Raw genomic sequence first — 22,390 nt, 5'->3', positions numbered from 1 at the left:
AGCAGTCTGGCAGTAGTTCTGTGTTTCTCCCATCTCCTGCTTTATTTCCTTCCAGGTGAAATAGATGGGTGCTGCAACATGCCCTTGAATGTAACAAAACCCACTCTAGTGTGGATTTGACATGGGCCCAGCACTGCAAGGTACGCTGCTGGGAGGAAGCGTCCATCTGGCTGAGGGCAGGAAGGCCCTCCAGAGGGATGCACTGAGGCCAGTTGTGCGAGGCTCAACAAGAGCAAGCGCCAGGTCCTGCGCTTTGGTCATGACGACCCCGTGCCAGCTTCTCCAGGATTTGGCTGGGGTAGAATTCCAAGCAGCCCCTGATTCCAGAACGTTGGGCTGGGCTGTTGGAATCTTCTGCCCTTGTGACTGGTCTTGCCTCCCCACCCTGTCCGTCGTGGTGGAGCAGCCTGGTGGCCCTCAGTGATGTCATAAGGGCTAGAATGAGGGGAGGAGCAGTGCGTGCTGCGTCCCTTCATTGGAGCGCTGGAGCTCTGACTGAGCAGCTCGCTTGTTGCACTTGTGCACCGACTGCGTCCCTTTGTCTTCACACCGTCCTGTGCAGCACCTTGTAGGTAAGCTGAGACAGTGTGGGAGAGACGGGGGGACAGTGAGTGCTGAGAACTGCTGGCTGGCGGAGCTCATAGGATCACATTATCTCCATCAGCAGAGGGGTGGCCATGAGGGACAGGGAGGTGATCGTCCCCCCCTGCTCTGCTCTTGTGAGGCCCCAGCTGCAGTACAGTGTCCAGAAAGACAGGGAGCTGTTGGAGAGGGTCCAGAGGCGAGCCACAGAGATGATCAGGGGACTGGAGCACCTCCCCTGCAAAGACAGGCTGAGGGAGCTGGGCTTGTTCAGCCTGGAGAAAAGAAGGCAGTGGGGTGACCTCATGGCAGCCTTCAGTACCTAAAGGGAGCCTAAAAAGAGGAGGGGAATCAACTCTTTGAAAGGGTAGATATCAGCAGGTCAAGGGGAAATGGTTTTAAGTTGAAAACTTAAGTTTTTAAGTTGAGGGAGGGCAGATTTTGGTTTTTCCCTTGTAGTCTTTGCTAAACCGTGGAAGCAAACTGACCTGCTCTTTCTCTCTCCTCTCTCCACCCTCTGCCTGCTTCCCTGCTGCAGCTTTTGCTCGTGGAAGATCAGAGCAAAGTGACAAGGAACGGCTGCGGATTCGTGAGATTTCTCTCCCTCGTTCTGATCTCTTGCCAGGTACCTGCCATGCTTTGTCCCCCCACATGCTTTAGCAGCCCGTGACGCCCCGTGTTTAGTAACACAGCCTCATCCAGCTTTGATGGGACGCTGGTCACGTGTGGGTTTTCTCCACGTGCTCTGCAGCTCAGCCCTCAGAAGGATGCTGTCTGTGGTGCTGTGACCAGCTGGTCTACAGGAAACCAATCCCTTAGGCAAAGAGTCCCAGCCCCAGCTTGTGCAGAGCTGCACAGCATCACCAGGGACACCAGCAGGCGTGCTTGGGCTGTGTGAGTGTGCCCGACAGCTGTAGGGAGCACAGCAGAGATGTGAACAGAGAAAATAAAAGTGTGTTTCTTTTCAGTTCCAGCTTGTCACACCTACGCTGATGGCTGTGGCGTGCAGCGAGATCAGCTGTGGGCCTGACCTGGCATGGACAGAGGTAGAGTATGAAGCTCTGATTGGTCTTTGTTCCCTGACTGCAGCCAGCAGAGTGAGCCGCAGATGTGCTCTCCTGCTTTCCAAGAGAGCTCCTCTGTGGCAAGACAGTAGTGCAAGAGTGGCAAGTTTATAAAAGTACCAGAGCCATCTCGGGTGTTGTGTTTGTCCTCTACTGACTTTTCCCTTGAAATGGCTGCAGAAACAACAATCATTCTCTGCTCTGTTTGGCCTCGCTGTTGGTTGGACTGCTCAAGAGAGCTGCTTGGTGCTTGCAATGGCACTGTTTGCACCTTGTAACTGCAGCCGTAGCTTTGGTTTCCCTCTTCACGGTCTCCTAGCATCTTAAACAGCCAGCCTTCCTGCACAAAGAGCGCAGGAAAGGATGTGGCAAAATACACAAGGCCACCTGTCTGCGTCAGTGCCATTGCTGATTAGTCTGGATGGGGAGAGATGCATCTTTGCATTGCCTGGCGTGTGCCTGCTGCACACCAGGGAGAGAAACAGCCGTTATTAGACTTGCAGTTCCTTCTGAAGTGCCCATGATAAGGACCGAGTGCATTTCCTGCAGCTTTCTCTGCAGATGTGCTCCTCACCTTGAAATCCTCCTTGTTGGTTCCCAGCTCCTCACCGTGGCCTGTGCTCTCTGTTTCAGGCTGAGAACAAGGGGAAGCCCCTGCTAGACCATGAGGTGGCACCTGTGAATGTTCCAGCTATTGCTGCTGCCCATGCTATTAAGAGATACGTTGCCCAGGCAGCGGATGAACTCTCCTTTGAGGTAAGCAGTTCAAGGCGTTCCTTGTTGCTCAATTTTACAATGGCAAATGCCTTCAGAGCTGCACTGGTGCAAGTGCTCTCAGGCTCGGCGATGTTTGGCAGTGCAGAAGAATGCAGTCATTTGAGCTGTGCTTTCCTCCCAGCTGTGCTGAAGCTGGGATTGACGTTGCAATCTCTTGCAGGTCGGAGACATCATCTGTGTCATCGACATGCCTCCAAAGGAGCTGACCCCCTGGTGGAGAGGCAAGCTCGGCTTCCAGGTAGGCACAAGCTTCAGACTGGAGAGTGCAACTGCAGTAAAGGCAGGAATCTTAGCTTACAGCTGCTCTGCATGCACAGGATGCCTAATGGACGTAAACAGTTTCCCTGTGTCGGTGTCAGGGGACCTTGCCGTTGGCTGCAAATGTTGAAAAATTATTACCTTTATGCTGTGAACTATGGCCATTTTCTGCTGGATAGTCTTATGGAACGTCAGGCAAGCACGTTCCGAGGGAAATGTTATGTGGCTTTTGGTTTAACAGTTCAGATCTGAGAAGTGCTGCATGCAATAGTTGGCCTCTCTTCTTGTTACAGGTTGGATTTTTCCCAGGGGAGTGTGTGGAACTCATTAATAAGAACATTCCTGAGGCACTCATCAACTCAGTGCCAAAGCCAGGTACGGATGTTACATTTGATAGTGTGGGGAAGCAAAATGAAGTCTTTTTTGGGGTGTGTTCCATGTTTAATACCTCCTTTATGCATCCCACATTGTCCTCTGGGTTGATGATCCTTCACGCACACCATGGGGCAGAGATTTGGCCCAATCCTCCTGTGTTTATGACTGGACTTGGGGAAACTATAGAATCTTCATAGAATGGCTTGGGATGGAAGGGACCTCAGGGATCATCATGCTCCAACCCTCCCGCCTCAGGATGGTCTCCCAGCCCCCACATTTAATGTGAGACTAGACCAGGCTGCCCAGGGCCCCATCCAACCTGGCCTTGGGCTCCTCCAGGCATGGGGAAAATCCCTTTTTGTATGTACTGGTTGGTAATGTTCTTCCCGTTCTGACGTGCTCTGTAGAATGTGCTGTGCTCGGCCTCGTCCAATGGAGCCAGACCTGAAATGACCTGGTTTCTTCCTTTTGTTGTGCAGTGCCCAAGAAACGCAGCAAGATCCTCACCTTCCTTCGTTCCTTGGTGAAGGCCCGCCCAAAGAAACCGACCGAGCGGGAGGTGGAGAAGGAAAGGGTGTTTGGCGGTGACCTGGGAGAGCATCTTCTCCACTCCGGTCGTGATGGTAAGGAGCTGCCCATTCCCGAGATCTTCCTCTGCTGGGCATCTAAAGAAGATGAAAGGGAGCTCATATCTAGCAGGGGGAAGGCTGATAGCAGTGGAGACACGTGTAATGGGAGTTGATGGCTGAAGGATAAAGTGAGGCGGATGCTCCTAAGAGACAAGCACATCTGTATTTGCTTCAGCCAAGCCTGGCTGGGCTTAGTGGATGGGATGTGAAGCACAGCCTGCAGCACGATTGAATCAGGAGCTCCACTGACGGCTGGCACGTGTTCTTCAGTCCCCCAGGTCCTCCAGAGCTGCGCTGAGTTCATTGAGCAGCACGGCGTGGTGCAGGGGATATACCGCCTGTCCGGCGTCGCGTCCAACATCCAGAGACTGCGGTAAGAGTGCTGCGACTGACACAGCCTGAGTGCATCTGGTGTGGCTTTGGGCTTGCCTTCCTCTCGCTCAACCGGGTTTGCGTCCCTCTCTCCAGGCAGGAATTTGAGTCTGAGCAGATTCCTGAGATCACCGTCCGGGACATTCACAGCGTGAGCTCCCTCTGCAAGATGTACTTCAGGGAGCTCCCGAACCCTCTGCTCACCCACCAGCTGTACGGCAAGTTCTCGGTAAGCACAAGGCCACGTCTTTCATTTCCCTCTTCCTGGGCCTCTTGGCAGATGGCTGCAGCAGTGCCCCAGCTCGGAGGCCCTTTTGCTGTCAGCCCCACGAGGTTTACTCGCAGTGGTGTACTAGCCTGATTGGTGTCTCGCTCCCTTTCTGCACTACTCCAGGATGCTGTTGGTGCCGCTACAGAGGAGGAGCGGCTGCTCAGAATGCAGGACGTCATCCAGCAGCTGCCCGCTCCTCACTACAGGTCAGTGCTGCCCTCAGCCTGCTGAGCTCAGCCCTGCTGCATTGCAGAGGGCAACGATGCGGTTCCAGGCTCTGTCTCACGCCGGCAACACGATGCCTGTGTATGCTGAAGGGTTGAAGGCTCCATGGGCTTACTTTATGGGGTCAGTTCCTGGGCACGGGGGCACGCTTGGTGCAGCTGATGGCTGCGGCTGTGCTGTGCTGGGGCTTGGTGCTGCAGCGTGGCACTCAGTCAGGTTGGATCTACTTCATCTTCGGTGACAGTAGCAATCACAAGAAGTAGCATGAATGGAGGTTTGCTTTCTGAATTGCAGCACGGCATGCTCGTTGGTGCTGAACGTTTGCCTCTCTTGTTTTCCAGGACACTGGAGTTCCTGATGAGACACTTGGCGTGTCTGGCTGGGAGCTCCACCATCACAAACATGCATGCCAAGAACCTAGCCATTGTGTGGGCTCCAAACCTCTTAAGGTAAACTGCTGGTTCTGTTTCAACACAACGCTTACATCTGTTCTCCATTAAAAAAAAAAACAGTGCTCCCTTTTTCTCCATCAAATGTGCTCTTCTCCTGTAAAATCTGTGGCTGACAGAAGAGCAGGAGCCTGAGCTGTTCTCCAACCCCACGGGCACAATGTCTAGGTGACAATTTCTGCAGTCTTGTTGAGATGGGACTGACGTGTCCTTGATCATCCAGGGGAATTTCTGCAGTGGCATCACTGATTGCCCACTGCGGAAGTCTCCAGAGCCTCAGCTGACAGCTTTTGGCTGCAACAATTCAGACTCGGGGAAACGGTCTTGGAGAAATGACTTCTAAAATCTGCCTTATCTACAGATCACAGCAGAACGAGTCTGCCTGCGCCAGCGGAAGAGCTGCCTGCATGGAGCTGCAGACGCAGTCGGATGTGGTGGAATTCATCATCAACCACACCGACGTCCTCTTCGGCTCCAAATCCAGAGCAGACATTGCAGATGCAGCAGGTGAGTGTCTTCCTCCATTAGCTTGATCTTGACCTGACACCTTGACCAAATGCAGGCCTTCTCCAGGATGTTTGAGATACTCTTTTACCATCAAGGGGACAGCAGACCTCTGGACTTCCATTAGGGTATGGCATCCTGTTGCTGGATGCTGAGAATGTCCAAGCCCAAACTTCACAAGGAGGAAACCGTCATTATTATGGTTTGCACGCAGGAAAAGCTTGATGCAAGTGTGGCAGCGAAGCTTTCTCAGTTCCCTGCCCCCATTTCCTTGGGTTTTTCCTTGCCTATTTTGATACAGTAAGCTGCTCTTAATGATGACCGTGTCCTTTGCCATAAACACACCTCTTCCCACATGGTTATTTTGGGCTCCTCTTCTTCCAGTGGCTCGGATAAGCAAGCCTGAGAAAAATACAGCACCTCCCCCAGAACTGTGGTGGCTGTGCTGCTGCTTTCTGATCCTCGCTCTTACCTGTGGTTTTCCCTGACAGGGCACAATTCTCTCCCAGGGCCCAAGTCTGTGGGGGTCTCTTCTGCTGCCACAAAGCTGCTCAGCCTGGAGGAGGCACAGGCACAGAGGCGAGGCCACAGCACCTCTTCTGTGGTAACAGAGAGCAGCAGGGACATTGAAGTGGAAGAAAGCCCTGCAGCTGGGCAGGGCAAATTCCACACCGTCGTTGACTTTCCATCTGACAGGTAAAGAGGACTTTCTTTTCCAGCACCCAGCATCATTGTTTGGGTGGGTTTTTGTGTTTTCCTGCAGAAACCAGGCAGTGCTAGGAACAAGCAACTGCTGCCAAGAGCTCAGTGCTGCTCTTCCCTCACCCTGCACCACGCACGACTCAATGCATTGGCTGTTTTCTCTCTCCAGACAAAATCCACCCAGCAAGAATGAGGAATCACCAGCTAGCAGTTGGTGTTGCTGCTTCAGCCTCAGGAAGCCATCCTCTGGCAGCAAACGCCAACTGCAGCGCAATGCCAGGCAGCCCTCTGAAACAGCAGTGGTAGTCCTGGCAGGTAAGGGTGCAAATGCAGCTTCCAAATCCCTGCTTTTCAGGAACATACAATTCAAGCTTGCTCTGCACATGTATCTCTTTCTATCGTTCAATCCCGTGCCTAAATCTTCACCCCTGATCAAGTACCACTGTCGTAATTCAGCTTGTGAAAGTTTGACACTAACCCCTGTGTATCCTTTCTAGGTGAATCGAGCCCTTGCCAAGCCATAAGATCCAGGGCAAGTAGCGAGGATGCTCTGTGTGCTTCCATCAGTGGAGAGCTCTTAGGAAGCACAAATTGCTGCAGTTCCAACAGCAGCCTTCCATCTGACATCAGTAATGGAGAGAAGGAGCTCATCGAAGTCCATGCTCTCATTACACCTGGCTCTGCTGAAGTTGCTGACCTGAGCCTCCCAGACACCACAGTCACAAGTGTGGATTTTAACCCAGAGTCTCTGCAGTGCAGCCCATCTGAAGCACAGTGTGAGTGCCCTGACAGCAGCACCTCCATGCAGGAGCAGGTCAGCATCAGTGAAGAGGAGCAGAGCCTCTTGCAGGGGGACTTTCAATCAGGCCTCCAGTCCCAGGCACCGGACAGCAGCACTGAGAGCTCTGAGCCACTCTCTCCATGACAAGACAGGATGAGTCCCATCTTCACCGTGGACCTCTCACACCCTCCTGTCCTTTATATAATAATAAAAGCACACTCGTGCTCAATCAACGCCTTGACTGCCTCCAGAGTCTTCATTCACACGGACTGGGATGAATGCAGCACACAGCAAGGCACCCCAGCTTGCAATGCTGTGGCTGTGGGGTGCGTGCAGCACAGCTCCGGGTTTGTTCCTGTTTTGTCTGGCTTTGGGATGTCTGCAGGGGGAGCTCTGCTACCATTTGGCATGGTAGCAAATAATCTCTCGCATCCTGGATGCTGCTCATGATACTCCCAAGCTTCCTGGCTGTGGCTTTGTGATGCTTTTCAGGGCCTTCTAATGCATTTCCATGCCTTGGCTGTTCTTTAACACCTCTCTCCTCCCATCGTGTCCTTTCCTGGCTCCCACCTACGAGCTGGCCGTGCAGATCATCTCCAGACCTGTCATCAGCACACTGCGGCAGGAGAAGCTCCCCCTGGCCAAGGTCAGGCAGTACTGCTTGGTCTGCAGCTCAGTGGCCATTTCCCTTTTAGGCGGCTCCTGCAGAAGAATCAAGCAGCAGAACCTTTTGCTCACCCTGCACCACACAAATGCTGCAAAAGCAGAAACAACCTGGGAATCTCTGGTTTGCAAGACTTCACAGACACTTATTGACTGTGTCTGATGGTTCCCTCCCATCCTTGATTTCCTTCTCCCCTTCTCCTCGTCTGATCCCACTGCTGAGCCATGATCAAGCTGCCCAGTGTGGCAGAGCATCGTGCAGAGCCGTGCTGGCACCTCCTCCCCTTCCTCTCCTGCAGCTCAGCCTGCAACCTGAGCAAGTTTTTTTCTGAGAAAGTGACCAGCTCTTTTCCATCCCTTTGCCCCTACAAACAGTTGTCCAGAGGATCTCGTCCAAGAATTCCTGGAACAGCCTGCAGCTGGCTCTCCTGAAGTTCAGGCTCCTGCCTTTGCTTCCTGCCAGGCCCGCATTCCTTGAGATCACCAACTCAAGGAGGGCATGGTCACTGCAGCCCTGACCGCCTCCTGTCGTAACCCCTGGTGTGCACCATGTCCAGCAATGCTTCCCTTCTGCTTGCTGTGCCCAATGCCTGCACCACAGAGTGATTCTCACTGCACTCCAGGAGTCTGTCAGATTGCTTGCAGCCAGCCATGCTGATTTCCCAGACTGACTGGAATCCCCCATCAGGATGAGAGTCAGTGAGTGCGATGCTTCTGCTGGCTGCAGTAAGCAGCTCCCACCAACAGGCTCTCTTTCCAGGTGGCTGTAGCAGACCCTCACCTCCAGAAGCCCTGCACTGCTGCACTTCCTAATTTTACCCACAAGTTCACAACCTGCTCATGGCTCTTCTTAGTTCTTTGCACTCAACTTCTCATCATAGAGGGCAAATCCCTTGCCTTCCAGAATTCCATAGTATCAATTGTGTCTCCTTTATGTCAGGATTTTTTTTCTTTCTTTTCTTTTTCCATTTTCTAGGTAGGAAAATGAATTTCTGAGCCAGGAGAAGCAGAAGTGAAACAGTCTTCCTGGCACTGCTCAGGTTGCAGGAGTTGCCAAGTGCTCCTCAGGTAATGTGTGCTGAAGAGCTGACCTTGGTGGCAGGGGCTGTGGCTGCATTTTGTGCCTGTCATGCGGGAATCCAAGAAAGCCTATTCAGAGCAGGAGCTGCAGAGCGAGATAAACATCACGAGAAGGTAAGGCTGAGAAGCAAGGACACCTCCAGAAAGAAGAGAAAAACTGAGTCAAGTGAGCTGCGTGACGGCCGTGTGATGCTGACCATGATTGGAGGAAGAGCGCATGGCTGGGAATGACTGATGGCTCTGGTTGGATGGGTGCCTGTGTGCACAGAGGTAAGGAGTGTTTGTGGGATGTTTTGCTGGCATCTAACGGCTGTAAGGGGAAGTCAAGAGAGAAAACTTGTGAATGCATAGAAGGGATGTTAAAATCTGGAACAGACTGTTTGGATCATTCACAGCTGAGTCCGTGCCAGATTGCCACACTGCCAGAACCTGGGGCCTAGGATTTTCCTTTAAGAGTGCCAACTGCTTATTTTAAATGATAAAAAGTAACATTGAAAAAAGCTTCCCTCCTTGCATTAGAATAAGGCATTGATATTTGATGTTTCTGTCTTTCCATTCCTTTAGCAGCCTGGGTGTTGATGCAGCTGCATGCATCTGCTGCCCTCCCCTTCTGTTTTGTGTAAAAGAACAGTAAAATATGCAATCAGTGTGAGATCTTTCTGAAGTATTTTACTTTATTTGCCCCTAGGCTGCAATGGCTGGGAAATGGCAGTGTCACCCAGGAGCCCACACGGCGACCTGATGTCTCATTGTTGGGGTCTATTGGAAACCACCACGATGACAAAAGAATGCCTGGGATTCCTCCGGCCCAAATGCCAAACCTTGCACTTGGCTGTGCTGAACCTCATCAGGTTCACCCAGGCCCACCTCTCAAGTCTGCTGAGCTCAAACAGATGTCATTTTTCTCGTGTCCTTCCATTCCGAGTCCATCTGTTCCCCAAAGCAAAAGAATTTGGAGGGAACCACCGACAGTTATGTGAGCGATTTCAGCGTCTATTTCTGATCATGGCAACAACTTCAGAGGTCACACTTAATTTACGGTGCCCGTTGTAATTCTGACCAAGGCTGCAGTTGCAGCTGACTTCCCAAGGCTGCAAGACGTGGTGGTGACACAGCCTTGTGCTTCTGCATTGGTGCTCATCCCACGTTTCCTTTCTCTGTCTCGCAGGTCAGCTCCTGCTGGAAGCAGATGGTATCCCAGTGTGAATGAAGGTCAGTGCAGGAGCAGCTGCTGATGGGAGGAAGGAAGTCCATGCTGAAGAGCTCTGAAGCATCTGCAGGTATGGTTCTGGAGGAGGCAGCAGTGATGTCGGAGGGCTCCCAGCAGGAAGCTGTCTCATCCAAATTCTTGCTGAGTGGTTGGAAGGGAGCTTTCTGCATGACAGCAGCACCAGCTGCTTGCTTCAAATGCTGCAAAGACAAGGATTAGCACGAGTTCCAGTATCTACAGTATCATCACGAATCACGATAGGATTACAATGTGTCCTCATACAAACGCAGCCATTTCTCTCTGAGTCCAGAGGCTGTCCGGAAAGCATCTTTGAGGTCTCTCACACCAAACCACTGCTGTCCGTGTGGGATCTGACTCATTAGGGTATAGGGCTTAGGAACCACAGGCTGTCTTTTGAGAACGGGTTCAGTCATTTCCTTACATCTTGCACCAGCCGATACGTGCCGTCTGCCTTCCGTGCCGACAGGATTGGGGTGTTATAAGGCCACAGACAAGGTTCCAGAAGACATCCTTAACCACTGTCTGTGTTACAGCTTTTAGACCCACTCTCCCTTCTAAGGCTATGGGATATTGTTGCTGTTTCACAGCTCCACTCCCTCCTTGGGCAGTTCTTTGTAAGGGAAAATTGTGAGTCCACCCCGATTTCCTTCCCCTGCCCACACCTTTGGATTCATTTCTTCTTCATCACAGCTGTTAACACATTCATTGACCCCTGACATCTTTTTCACAGACTTGCAGCTGTAATCCTCATTTAACTGTTAAATCTCTCCTTCATAAATCAGTCCCTGCTTCAGGCACACAGAACAATTGCCCTGCAACTATTTTATCTTTCCATTTCAGTTCTGTGGTCTCCAAGAGTGGAGCTGTTATTTCTGATCCCTCAGCCCCAGTTATGCACAACAGCCACATCCAGATACACGTCTGGTACCTCTGAACTAGCTAATGCTGTAGGATGGAATGTTGTTTCTGCACTGGCTATCAAATGTGGGATTGGTCAGAAGCAGTACAGCACCATGTGTTTTGTAATTTGCCCTTAGAAACAGTTTGAAAAAGTAGAAAGACTTTATTAGTATTAGTAAAAAGAAGTTATTTCAGAAACGTATTTTAGAAATACAGTTGTTGAATTATGTGATCAATTCTCACTTACAGAACTGTAATAGTTACAAATAGTATGGGTATAGCATTAAGGACCAGAAAGCATGCTTTAAGGCCGTTCTGTTTGGATAGGAGAAGCTCAGCAAAAGAAAAACAGACTCCAAAGAAGCCAGGGCCTCCACACAAGGCCGAATTGACTCACTCTGTGGGCAGGTTGGGATGCAACAGGCAGGCATCAAGAGACTCCCCTCTGTCCTCCTTCCAAACTTCTCTCTCTTCAGGGATGAGCAGGTGTCCAGAAATAGTGGCCAAGTGTTGATAAGCAGCTGTCAGACGTTCAATAATTAGCAGTATACCTGCTGAGCTAGCAACAATTGGTGTTTAGCCAGTCACACACACACACACAGAATGGCCCGGGTTGGAAGGGACCTCAAGGATCAGGAATCTCCAACCCCCTGCCACAGGCAGGGCCACCAACATCTGTACCACTGCACATATGCACATTGCTGGATAGAAACAGCAGTGTGGGAAAAAACTGTATGCTGTGGATGCAAAGGGTGAATCAGAATGGCTTAACAGCTCACATTATGAATGTATTTTCACCTTCACATTACCCATACAATGTCTGAGAAGGAGCTGTGTGTCAGATTTTTTTTTATGCTCCCTTTCTTTCACCAGCCCTCATGTGAAGTGCCTAGCTGATGGCAGCCCTGCTCAGCCTCAGAGAAAGGTGACCCCAGCCAGCATTTCTGTGCTTTGTGTCCTGTGTCAGCAATAACTCTGAGTAACTAATGCATTCAGGAAAATCAGGGTCTGTTCGTGGACCATTTGCAAACATAAAGAGATGCCAAAACCCAATGGATAACTGACCTGTTATGAATGATTATCCCCACCTCTTCTGTTTGCAGCTCAGTGACTGTGGGCAGCCAGTCGAGCCAATGCACACCCCAGAAACATCAGACAAGGCACTTCTGACCTCGTTCTTCCTGTGACCTTACAGCACTGCCCTGCAGAATGAATGTGTGCCTGCAGAGATCTCTCTTGGCATGACTTCAAGAGCAGCTCAGTCAGTAGTTCACAACTTCACACCCATCTGGCTGTTAGATCTACGAGGGAACTGTTGATGTCAGAGCTAGAACATTGCCAAGCTGCAACAAAAGCTGCATGGCACAAGTGCCTATGGGACCTTTTTCATGGCCTGATGGAAATCACTGCAGTTGTTTTCTCTTCCATTTGCTCAAGTAATGTTACAGTACTTGTGGTGCCACCACAGCCAGAAGCACTGCTGAGGAAGAAGGTCCATTGCTCAACTATACTGTTAGACACAGCTTACGAACTAAGGTTCTATCTCCACAGCATATTGCAAAAAAGACCCTCTTGGTCCTTCCTTTTCAAAAGCAGTGGGAAAGACAGAGCATCAGTTAGCACAAAGTTAATCCGGGGTTAAAGGCAAGGTAATATAAAGGGGTTTCTGCCCTGTAGTATGACTGTATTGCTCCCTCTCAGTTTAAAGCCTGGTAGCCATCCAGAAGTACACTGCATTGACAGAGTATTTGATAGGAAAAACAAAAAGGAAAAAAAAGAAAAAGAAAAAGAAAAAGAAAGAAGGGGAAGATATAAGAATGAATGTGGTTTATGGGTCAATTTATGCGGTATCATGAGGGCTGATGCACAAAATCTGTGTTTGGACATCTCTCCACATTCCTGTTCCATTGGTGCCACAGAAGAAATGCTCCCGAGGGATTTGGCAGAACAACGTATGATCTTCCATGTCAGTGTAGGAAGGTCTTTTCATTCTGTGGGAGCAAAGAGAAAGAAAAGCTATGAGAAGAATAGCATCTCTACTGTGCTGGAATCCTTGTTCCCAGTTTGACCAAACACTGAGTCATAATGAAAAGAATAAAATGTGACAAGAAATTCTACATTTGTCCCTGTATTCAGACCTTGAAAGTCATATTGATGCTCGTGCTTTCCTTGGTACAGTAATTAAGGATGTGCACTGACTCTCAGCCCCAAGATGAAGAGGTGTATTCTAAACATTTCCTTATTTTTCCCACTGGGCCCATTGCTCTAACTTAAAATACATCCTCAAAGCACTTTTAACTCTCGTGGATGTTTCCAGCCAGCTTCCCAGTCTATGACATTTAGGGATGTGATCCGATCTGAACCTTTACGTAAACCTTTTGAGACTTGCCCATCACTGCTTCCATTGCTGTTTCTGAAAAATAACCTCAAGGCTATGTAATTAATCGTTCCTTGTTTTAATCTCCAAACCCAGGTAGATTAATGCCTACGCTGACCACAGATCAGTGACTTCTGGAGTCTTCTGCAGAGCAGCACATCTGTAGTTACAAGTTCTGAGTTTCCTTAGGAGGAAAGAAAGAAAGAAAGAATGAATGAACAAAAGAAGGAAAGAACAAACATATTCTCAGGATGAACTTTTCAGGGACCAATTCACAAGCAAAGGAAAACATGCTGTTCTCAGCAACCAAACAATGTACTTTACGCTGCCACAGGGATTGATAACACGCTACAGCTAGAGCATATTTAAAGGGCTCCATCACTGCTAGGCCAAAAGCTGACCCGCTTTAAATCCTTACAATATGGAGAGAAATGCTCTGACAACTTTTTCAAACTTGAAGAAACTGCTCCTGCTGGGCAGCCCAGTCAGCACTAGTATCCTCCCAGGTAACAAGCAAGAGCTATAGACTGGAGCTGAGCTGCTGGCAAGAAAAAGCATAGCTTGTCATATCAAGACTGCTAAGAGAGGTAAAGGGTGTGACTGCCTCCTCCAGCTGCTCCGGCCTGAGACCACTCCTGAGCAGCCACTGGCTGGCAGCCCAAAGGCTGGGGACCCAGGATCTGTGCTCAGGCTGGAGGACACTGCTGCCACTCTCTCATTTGCAGAATCAACCAGAAATGAAACTCCCTAGCAGATAACCTTGCTGCAATAAACACCCTCACACACTTACATCCCCCCACCAGTAACTGTGACTGACCAGGCAGCTTCCCATTACAGCCTTGCTTATCATTTGCTGGTCAGGTCTGTATCTCTCTATGCTCCTGCTTATGTCCTCCTCCCTTTCCTATTTCCCCTGTTACACTGTAAAACAGTCTTCGACCAAATATCCTTCAGGGAGCAGACACTCTCTTTCCATACCCCCTCACAAAGGCCTTTAGAAACATTCAAGAATGACCAATGACTCATCCTGCTTCACATTCAGTTATGCTTGGCTGCATCTTTCCAATGGCTTCTTGACTCAGTGACTCCACTTGACCTACAAGTCAGCCCTGTGCAAACTTACATCACTTCTGAACACAGCACTGTTCCTTGCTTCACCTCTAAGGCTGGATGTGGCTCTGGGCAGCCTGGTCTCCCTTACACACATCTCCCTTACCCCTGCCATCAGCATCCCACTTGAAACACTTCCCCACCTGTATCAGCATTTCCTCATTTCCTGGCTGCTGTGCCAGGACCTGCAGACTCCACAAGAACAGGAGAACTCCGCAGACGACAGTGATTCCGTTCTCCGCCCCAGAGCCTCCAGTGCTCAGCATCACACTGGGTGTTGTAAGAGCGGAGTGCTGACCGTCACGTCTCAAGCCAAGAGCTTCAGACTGAGCTGCAGTGCCAACGCACTGACACTGCCAGCCAACCTGATGGGGCCACGAGGAGGAGGAACTGCAAGCCAACCAGGACTACAACCACCTGAATTTCAAGCAAACAAGAACCAACACTCGCACTTCTTAGCTCCAAAAACGAAACTAACAATTGCAAAGGAACCTGATGCAGCCACCTGACAATCTGACATGCCCTGGAAATCAGTCTGCAGCACTTTCAACTGCCCTACACCAACTTCCAGCTTCTGCTTGCCGCTCCCTAAAGGAAGCAAGCAGCCAAAAGCAGGAATTTGTCGGGCTGGCTTCACCTGGCAATGAGCAGTCCTTAGTGAATGAGAATGGAAAAAGCCAACTGGATATTACCATCTCATCTGTTCCTCCCAGGGTTTTACTGTCTCCTCACATCTGTCAGAGGAGCCTGTGTGAGATAAAAGAATACTGCAAAAACCAGTCAGCATGTACCTGTCACGGTGGATCAGAAGGGAGTTCAGGAGGGCTCCATCCCCTCTGATGCAGTCAAGGCAAAGTAAGGAGAACACCTCAGATGCCATTCCTGTATCAAGACAAAAAGAAGAAACAAAAACAAGCACGAGCTCTCAAAATCTCAGACCAAAAGCTACTAACAAATGGCCAGAGCAAGCAAGGCACAAATGAAACTGGCTCCACAGTATTTCCAGCAATGGCCAAAATCAGAAGCCTAAAACTGCATCTGAGAAAGAACAAGGTTGTACAATCTCTTCTAACACTCAAAAGCATACAGCCCAGGGATTCCCTGTACTGTAAGTTGCATGATGAATGCTCTTCTTCAGAAGCAGCTTCCCTTTTTGCTGCCAGCTGTGATCATACAAAGGGCTGAAGGCTGTATACCAGAGGGATGAAGATTCCCCAGAGGTCACGAAATGTGACTGACCCTACAGAAATCAGAAGTGTTCAAAGATACAGCCCGGCCTCTGCTGTCTGACCATACCTAACCATGATTTCCATCTCACTGTGCAATCTCTCAGAGGCAAACAGCACAAGCAGAGCCCTGCACAAGGCGCCAGCAGCAATACTAGAGGTCACCTGGCTTTGGTGGACGTTGAGGAACTGAGTGTGTTCACTACCAGGGGACTGAATGGATTCACCCCGCTGTGTGACAAGGCGGCCTGAACAAGAAATTTAAAGTGCAAAGGAATAACAGCATCAACAACAAGCCCAAATGTCATCTTAGGTGAAGATGAATCTTTTGCAAAATGGCATAAAATGTAAATACTGGAAATTTAAGAGTTTGCTTTCCCACTTTCAGAGACATTTCCTTCCTCTACAATACTTGCTGTGAACACTGCTACACCACTGTGCTCATCTCCAGAATTTCAGCTAATGATTTTGTTCACGATGCCTGGTGGCAAAGCAAACACAACCACATTCAACTGTTCTCATACTGCAGGCTGTTACACTTCTAGAATTAGAAACAGAGAACCACAAGGCAGAACGAGAAACATCCAGTGATTATCTCACACAACACTTACCTCAAAGTTACTCATTGTCCCTGCTTTATCTTCAATCCTACACTTCTGACACTTGCAAGTTTGCCAGCAGTTAACATGAAAAATGGCACAGAATACAGTCACAGCTAAAACTCAGTCATTATTACAGGAATGGCTACAAAACACTAACAGCCCAGGGAAATGCAAGAGCAGCATGCACTCCCTCCAGAAATGCTCCCACACATCTGCAGGTCAGGAACCTCACACCAGGCATACTTTCCAGGTATTCAAGGAATCCTCAATGCATTCCTGCACTGAAAGAATTGCAACTGGAGCACTTGCAAATTGTCAGGGTCAGCAATAGCCTTTACAACAGCAGCTACTCTGCAATCTGAGATTGCCTCCCTAAGATATCTCTCACTGAGCAAGGAACACCAATCTTCTCTTACACAGAAGAGTCTTCTTTCAGTGCTGACAAGGATTACCTCATGTTCATCAAAAGGCTCCAGAGCCTGCACTCTGTGTTGCTCATCTTCTGCAATACAGCAGGTGAAACACTCGCTCACATCTAAAACAGAAATCCTTCAAGATGATTCCTTCTGGAAGAAAAGACTCACTTCCCACAACACAACAAAGACCCTCCATGAAGCATCTGCATGGGGGGTCTTTAAAACTGCCCAGCTGGAAAGAAGCAGCAGCTCAAAGTCCGATGAGATGTCTTGCCTAAACATTTCTACAGAACACCTAAGATGAAAAGCCTCAGAGGAACCCATACGTTGCCTTATCCCACACCAGCAAACAGGCTGCTTCTTGGCGAGGGACCTTCAGATGACTAGCCACATCAGCAGAGCAGGCAGCAGCTCTGCCTCGGCCCTTTTTGCTTCAACCCAGCTGGCCCAGCTGGCCACTTCTACAATTACCTGCAGTTACCCCTTCTGCAGGTGTCTCAGTTTCCCATGGCTCTGAGGGCTGCAGGTACTCACTTTTCCAAAAAACTCTTCTGCTGTGCTTCACAATCAGGCTTGGAGACAAAGAACAAAGTGCAGAGTCCAGCTGGCTGAAATGCTGTTGCATGACACGTCCAAAGGGGTCCTCTGGGTGCATCTGCTCATAGAGCAGAAAGCATGCATGAGAGAAATGCTCTGCTGCCCACTGAATCAAGGCTCCTGACCTGTCGGGAGACGGACGTACGGATAATTAAATACCCGTGGGACCACCTCTTGTAGGACAGGTGCAGCTTCAGGCATGCTATTAAGGCATCCTGACACATAACATACAAAAGAGAAACCTGTACTGGGGATCTATGGAAGTCTCATCCATTCATAGAGAGAGTCTGGGATGAGAAGACCCCAAAATTTTAAAAACAAACAAACCAACCCACAGTACTTCAGGTTCTTCTTCTTTGTATTTTCCTAACCTCCCTTTTAGGTTCACAGTACAGATGAGATTGGAGAAACCTCTGGACGCCATCTGCTCCAACCTCCTACACCAGCAGAACCACCCAGAGCTGCCTACCCAGGACCATGGCCAAGTAGAGTCATAGCACGGCCTGGGTTGCAAAGGACCTCAAAGATCATCTGGTTCCCACCCCCTGCTGTGTGCAGGTCGCCAACCAGCAGCCCAGGCTGCCCAGAGCCACATCCAGCCTGGCCTTGGATGCCTGCAGGGATGGGGCATCCACAGCCTCCTTGGGCAACCTGTTCCAGTGCCTCACCACCCTCTGGCTGAAAAACTTCCTCCTCACATCCAACCTAAAACTCAACACCCCCTGTCTCAGTGCAAAGCCATTCCCCCTTGCCCTATCACTCTCCACCCCCACAAACAGCTCTGGAAGATCTGCAAGGAGGGAGACTCCACAGCCTGTCTGGGCAAGCTGTGACAGTGCCCATCACTCACACAGTCCAGAAGCGTTTGCAGATGTTCAGACAGAAGCTCCTGTGTTCCAGCTGTGCACACTGCCTCCTGTTATGATGCTGTGGGAATCAACTGCTCCCTCATACCTACAATGCAAGGAGCTGTTTGGAGCTTGCACAGAATCCACAAGGCTTTAGTTTTAAGACACAAGTCTCCCATGACTTACAGTGAAGCCTCTGCTTCTCATTTCACAGCCCAGCTAACCAAGGACAGCTCACCTGAGCTGCTGTTTGCCATGGAGGTGAGCACCACCTCTGCTATGGAAAGGGTGGGGACATCACTGTCCAGTCCTGCTTCACCTACAGCTACGCTCAGCTTTGGCAGCTCTGATAAATCCACTCCCAGCCACCTGTGATCCTTTCCACAACAGGCGGTGGTGACTCCTGTGGGACAAAAGCAATGCTAACTCACTGCAGTGGCTGTGCAGGACTGAGACCAAGACCAGGAAAATCAGTACCACCAGCAATCACTCACAAGGCCCAACTCAGTTCTTCTGTGAAATGAACAAGAAAATCCCAAAACTGAATGAACCATAATAGGGTAGCATCCAGAAGCATCAGGAAAAGACCCAATAAACTCAGAACTGAAACTCCATTATTCCTAGCACAAATTTCAACTACTGACTTCCAAGAGTTGTATTTACTGTACAAACAAAACTTTGTCACCTTTACTTTAACAACATTCTTATATCACTGCTCCCATTTACAGACATTTCAATTCAAGGTAAGAAAATGCCACTGCTTTGACAAAATAGTTTCTCTCACATCTACCAAATCATTATCAGATTTGTTTGTGGGCTTGGTGGGGGGGTGGGTTTGTGTATTTTGTGTTTTCTAATCTCAAAAAAAAGATTTCATTTCTGTAAGATGGCTTTGGATTCTGAACCACGAGAACTCCCTGCAAACACGAGCACTAGTCCTGCAGAGCACTGTTCTCACAAACAGGTCCCAGCTTATGATCTGCAAGCATTATACAGGCATGCTTCTCATGACTACCATCACTCATAAGCTGCTTCACTCTCTTCTGCCAAAATCAGACTGTAAATAACTAGGCAGTAAAGTAGGTCTGTATGGGCGCTGCTCTGTTGCCTCTACGCCAGAGAAATCCAGCACCTGTCCCTGTCCTGAGATTTGTTCATCTGCACGCTTCTCAAAGGCAGCCATCACCAAAAACTGAGCGGCCTCCAGCAGTCGCCCATCCCAGTGTTTCCTCTTATGTTCTTCTAACATCTCAGTCATCTCACCACTTCTTCTGGACACAGAGAACAGGATATTCCCATCTCCTCTGACACCCACCTTTGGCTTCAAGTGCTTGGAATGGTATTGGTACGGACAGAATCCTTTTCCACAGGATGCTGTACATCTATAAAATGTGGACAGATTCAACAGGAAACCAAACCAGCTCTCCTACCCCCCCCCCCTTCCTTCCCCCTTCCTTCCTACCGCCTTCCTTCCTATCCCCTCCTTATTTCCCCTTTCCTTCCTTCCCCCTTCCTTCCTTCCCCCCCTTCCTTCCCCACCTTCTTTCCCCTCCCTCCTTCCGCCCCCCCTTCCTCCCCCTTCCTTCCTTTCCCCTTCCTTCCCCCCCGCTTCCTTCCTTCCCCCTTCCTTCCCCCCCTTCCTAAGCCCCCATCCTTCTCCCTTCTTTCCTTGCCCCCCATCCTTCCCCCTTCTTTCCTTGCACTCCCTTCCTTTTTGCCCCCCCTTCCTTCCTTCTGCCTTCCTTCCTTCCCCTTTCCTTCCGCTTTCCTTCCCCTTTCCTTCCCCCCCTTCCTTCCCCTTTCTTTCCCCCCCCCCTCCCCCTCCCTTCGCCCCCCTTCCTTCCTCCCTTCTTCCAGCCCCCCCGTTCCTCCCCCTTCTTCTCCCTCCCCCCCCCCCGGTCCTTCCCCCTTCCTTCCCCCCCCTCCTTACCCTTCCTCTCCTCTCCTCCGTGTCCGTGACGGGGGCACAGCCCCGGGAAAAGGACAAACAACCGCAGGGCTCGCAACGCTTTGCCGCGAGCCGGCCGGCCCCGGGCCGCGTGCGCTCCGGGAGAGGGGGAAGGGCAGAGAGCGAGCAGATCGTTGGAAGCGAGAGAAAACGCGACGGCAGCGAGCCGAGGAGGAACGGCGACTCGCCGCACGAACCCGATCCGGCAAAGCGAGAGACGCGAGAGCGTCCGGAATGCCGGTCACAGCGCGGCAGTGCGAGGGAAAGCGCCGCTCTGCTCCGCGGCGAGCTGAGACGGCTGAGCCGGGCCGGAGGGAGAGGGGCAGCCGCTCGGGTCCTGTGCGGAGCTGCACCCCGCTGCCTCTGCCCGCCAGCTCCTCGGGGGGGCCGCCCCTTCCCCAGCCCCCGCCGTCCCCCCCGCACCGTTTCCCCCTCTTCCTCGCCTCCTCCCTCTCTCCCTCAATGTGTCAGTGGCCGTACGTTCAGGTGTTGTGATGACAGATAATGATGAATGCCCGTGATATCAGAGGTGACTGTTGGTGGTACGGCAGCAGAGGCTGAACCTTCCTACAAATACTCCATTACGTTTTGTTGTCGTGCCAGCAGAGGGCAGCAGAGCTGCAGTTTCCATCGAAATCAGTAGCAGGCATTACTTTTGGAGCAACGTGTGCGTGACATTCAGCATTTTGGTCTCTTATCTACTTATCTGTCGGTAAAACGTGTGAGTGTTTCAAAAACATGTCTAAAGACAGAATTAGTTATGCCAAGGATGAATACACAGCTAGAAAGCCTATTTCTTCCTCCATTAGTTTTGGGCTTGTTATGATACATCCTTCATGAGACAAGTGCTCACAGCAGAGTTCTGGCAGTGTCTGTTTCTCCATTTACTCTCCGTTTCCTAGTACCCAGAGCAGCTGTTTTCTCAAATCAGTACATTTGGACTACATGTTGTCTTCCATCTGACCACTATGCACTGAACAATCAAGGATTAACCAAGAGGAAATCAGCTTCTCCATGCTCGTGCATGACCTGAGATTTGAGCTGTCCTTTTCAAGACATTCACAGATGTCACTTACAGTCAGGATTCTGGTGCAGACCTGCTTAAACAGCAAAGCAAGGTGTGCTTAAATGCCTGCTTATCAATGCCTCTGATAGAATGCATTCCTACATTTAAATATGCACAAAAATGTTTATGGATTTTTAATTGTTTGTATGTATTCACGTATATTTCATGGATTTATAATATATAATTACATATAAATTATGTAATTAAGTGTAATTTATATAATTATATAATTAATGTATTTATAGTATATGCATACATGTACTAATTCTTTCCACCTTCTACTGACCAGGGATAACTACATACTGGAAAATACTCACAAATCTGCCAGCAGACTGCTGCTCACAAGGTCACATCCAACCCGCAGTTCAGGTGGACAATGCAGTCGTGACAGCAGCAGTAGAGGAGCTGCTAAGGTGGAAACTCGACCAGCAGTCACATTTCAGCTTGGATCCATCTCTAGAAGAGAGACACCAGTGATACTATCAACACAGAATTAATGCATGGGCAGTCACTGCAATGGTCTGTGATGGCAGCTGAGCTCCAGGTGTGAAAGGTTTACCTATTGCATTTCTTAATTAATTATTATGTGAATATTATTGACAGGTTTTGAATTGCAGATTTTGGTTTCAGCTGTTCAGAAGGTCAATGCTCCCAAACACTGAACCTACAAGCACAAACTGTGAGATGGTTTTGATACCTCCTATGGGCTCTCTGTACATGGAAACAAAGCAACAAATGGGCCCTGCAGGTAAACACAAACCTGCTTTTAGCACCATCCATCCCTGTGCCGAACATCAGAGGGGATCTGCTCTGTGTCCCACATGCAGAAAGGCAGTCTCTTGTAGGCATCTGGAGAACTAGATGCTCCAGGAAATCCGTCCATTCCTTCTTTCTGCAGTTCTTTTGGCTTAAAAATGGTCTTTCCAACAGAACAGCTGGGTAACTTGTGTCGCTATTTCATTCATTTTGCCCTTCCTTTTGCTCTCCTTTTCGTGCTGAGTCAAAATTCCCAGCAGAATTAACTTTCTGTTTCTAATGATCAGTGAGAAATTAGCTGGTAACACATCTGAGGAGCTGCCAATCTGGGTTTGTCCAGCTGGCTCAGCACAGGTGATACCAGCAAGCAAGCAATGACATAAAAATACTCAGCATGAAGTGCCTCTTGCAAAGAGTTGCCAGAGCATTTCAGATCAGCACAGACTGTTGGGAAGTTTCTATCAGTGCTGTACTATTTCATCAAGGATTAATGTAAGTGTAGTGCCATCATTGCCCTCCATTTACTGAAGGTGCCTCCACACATTCTGGTTGTTGGCAGACACTCAAAGATGTGGAAGGTT

General features: G+C 49.7%; 1 protein-coding gene and 2 long non-coding RNA genes across 5 annotated transcripts in view; 1 reads left to right on the top strand and 2 right to left on the bottom strand.

The window, feature by feature from the left end:
• LOC149912493 (uncharacterized) overlaps positions 1 to 22,390 on the bottom strand; it is a 215,133-nt gene that overhangs the window by 120,498 nt on the left and 72,245 nt on the right. The gene's annotated exons all lie outside the window — the stretch shown is intronic.
• On the top strand, positions 212 to 4,559 carry LOC149912497 (rho GTPase-activating protein 32-like). Its single transcript, XM_090130831.1, has 10 exons — positions 212 to 572; positions 1,121 to 1,207; positions 1,551 to 1,628; positions 2,280 to 2,402; positions 2,584 to 2,661; positions 2,975 to 3,056; positions 3,536 to 3,679; positions 3,956 to 4,058; positions 4,154 to 4,286; positions 4,452 to 4,559. The coding sequence occupies exons 3-10, from the start codon at positions 1,575 to 1,577 to the stop codon at positions 4,557 to 4,559; spliced, it is 825 nt and encodes a 274-aa protein (XP_089986957.1). The 5' UTR covers positions 212 to 572; positions 1,121 to 1,207; positions 1,551 to 1,574.
• On the bottom strand, positions 12,676 to 20,407 carry LOC149912496 (uncharacterized). 3 transcript variants are annotated; one of them, XR_016462057.1, is made up of 6 exons: positions 19,970 to 20,407; positions 19,355 to 19,421; positions 18,042 to 18,145; positions 17,129 to 17,316; positions 15,142 to 15,232; positions 12,676 to 12,854 (listed from the first exon to the last, which is right to left on the bottom strand). It is a non-coding gene; the product is annotated as an uncharacterized LOC149912496 (long non-coding RNA). The 3 variants fall into 3 exon arrangements; XR_016462059.1 differs by lacking the exon at positions 18,042 to 18,145 and having other exon boundaries at positions 19,970 to 20,405; XR_016462058.1 differs by lacking the exons at positions 19,355 to 19,421; positions 19,970 to 20,407 and adding an exon at positions 18,278 to 19,348.

The sequence above is a fragment of the Phasianus colchicus genome, chromosome Z (genome assembly GCF_987193195.1).
Source record: "Phasianus colchicus chromosome Z, bPhaCol1.hap1.1, whole genome shotgun sequence".
In the NCBI taxonomy this organism is placed as follows: Eukaryota; Metazoa; Chordata; class Aves; order Galliformes; family Phasianidae; genus Phasianus; species Phasianus colchicus.
This window is presented reverse-complemented; position numbering and strand designations above follow the sequence as displayed.

Bases quoted from the DNA above. Each gene is read 5' to 3' on its own strand.
- LOC149912497 (XM_090130831.1), top strand. From the start codon at position 1,575: ATGGCTGTGGCGTGCAGCGAGATCAGCTGTGGGCCTGACCTGGCATGG. The intron at 1,629-2,279 runs GTAGAGTATGAA...TCTCTGTTTCAG, and splicing joins CTGACCTGGCATGGACAGAG to GCTGAGAACAAGGGGAAGCC. The intron at 3,680-3,955 runs GTAAGGAGCTGC...CGTGTTCTTCAG, and splicing joins TCTCCACTCCGGTCGTGATG to TCCCCCAGGTCCTCCAGAGC.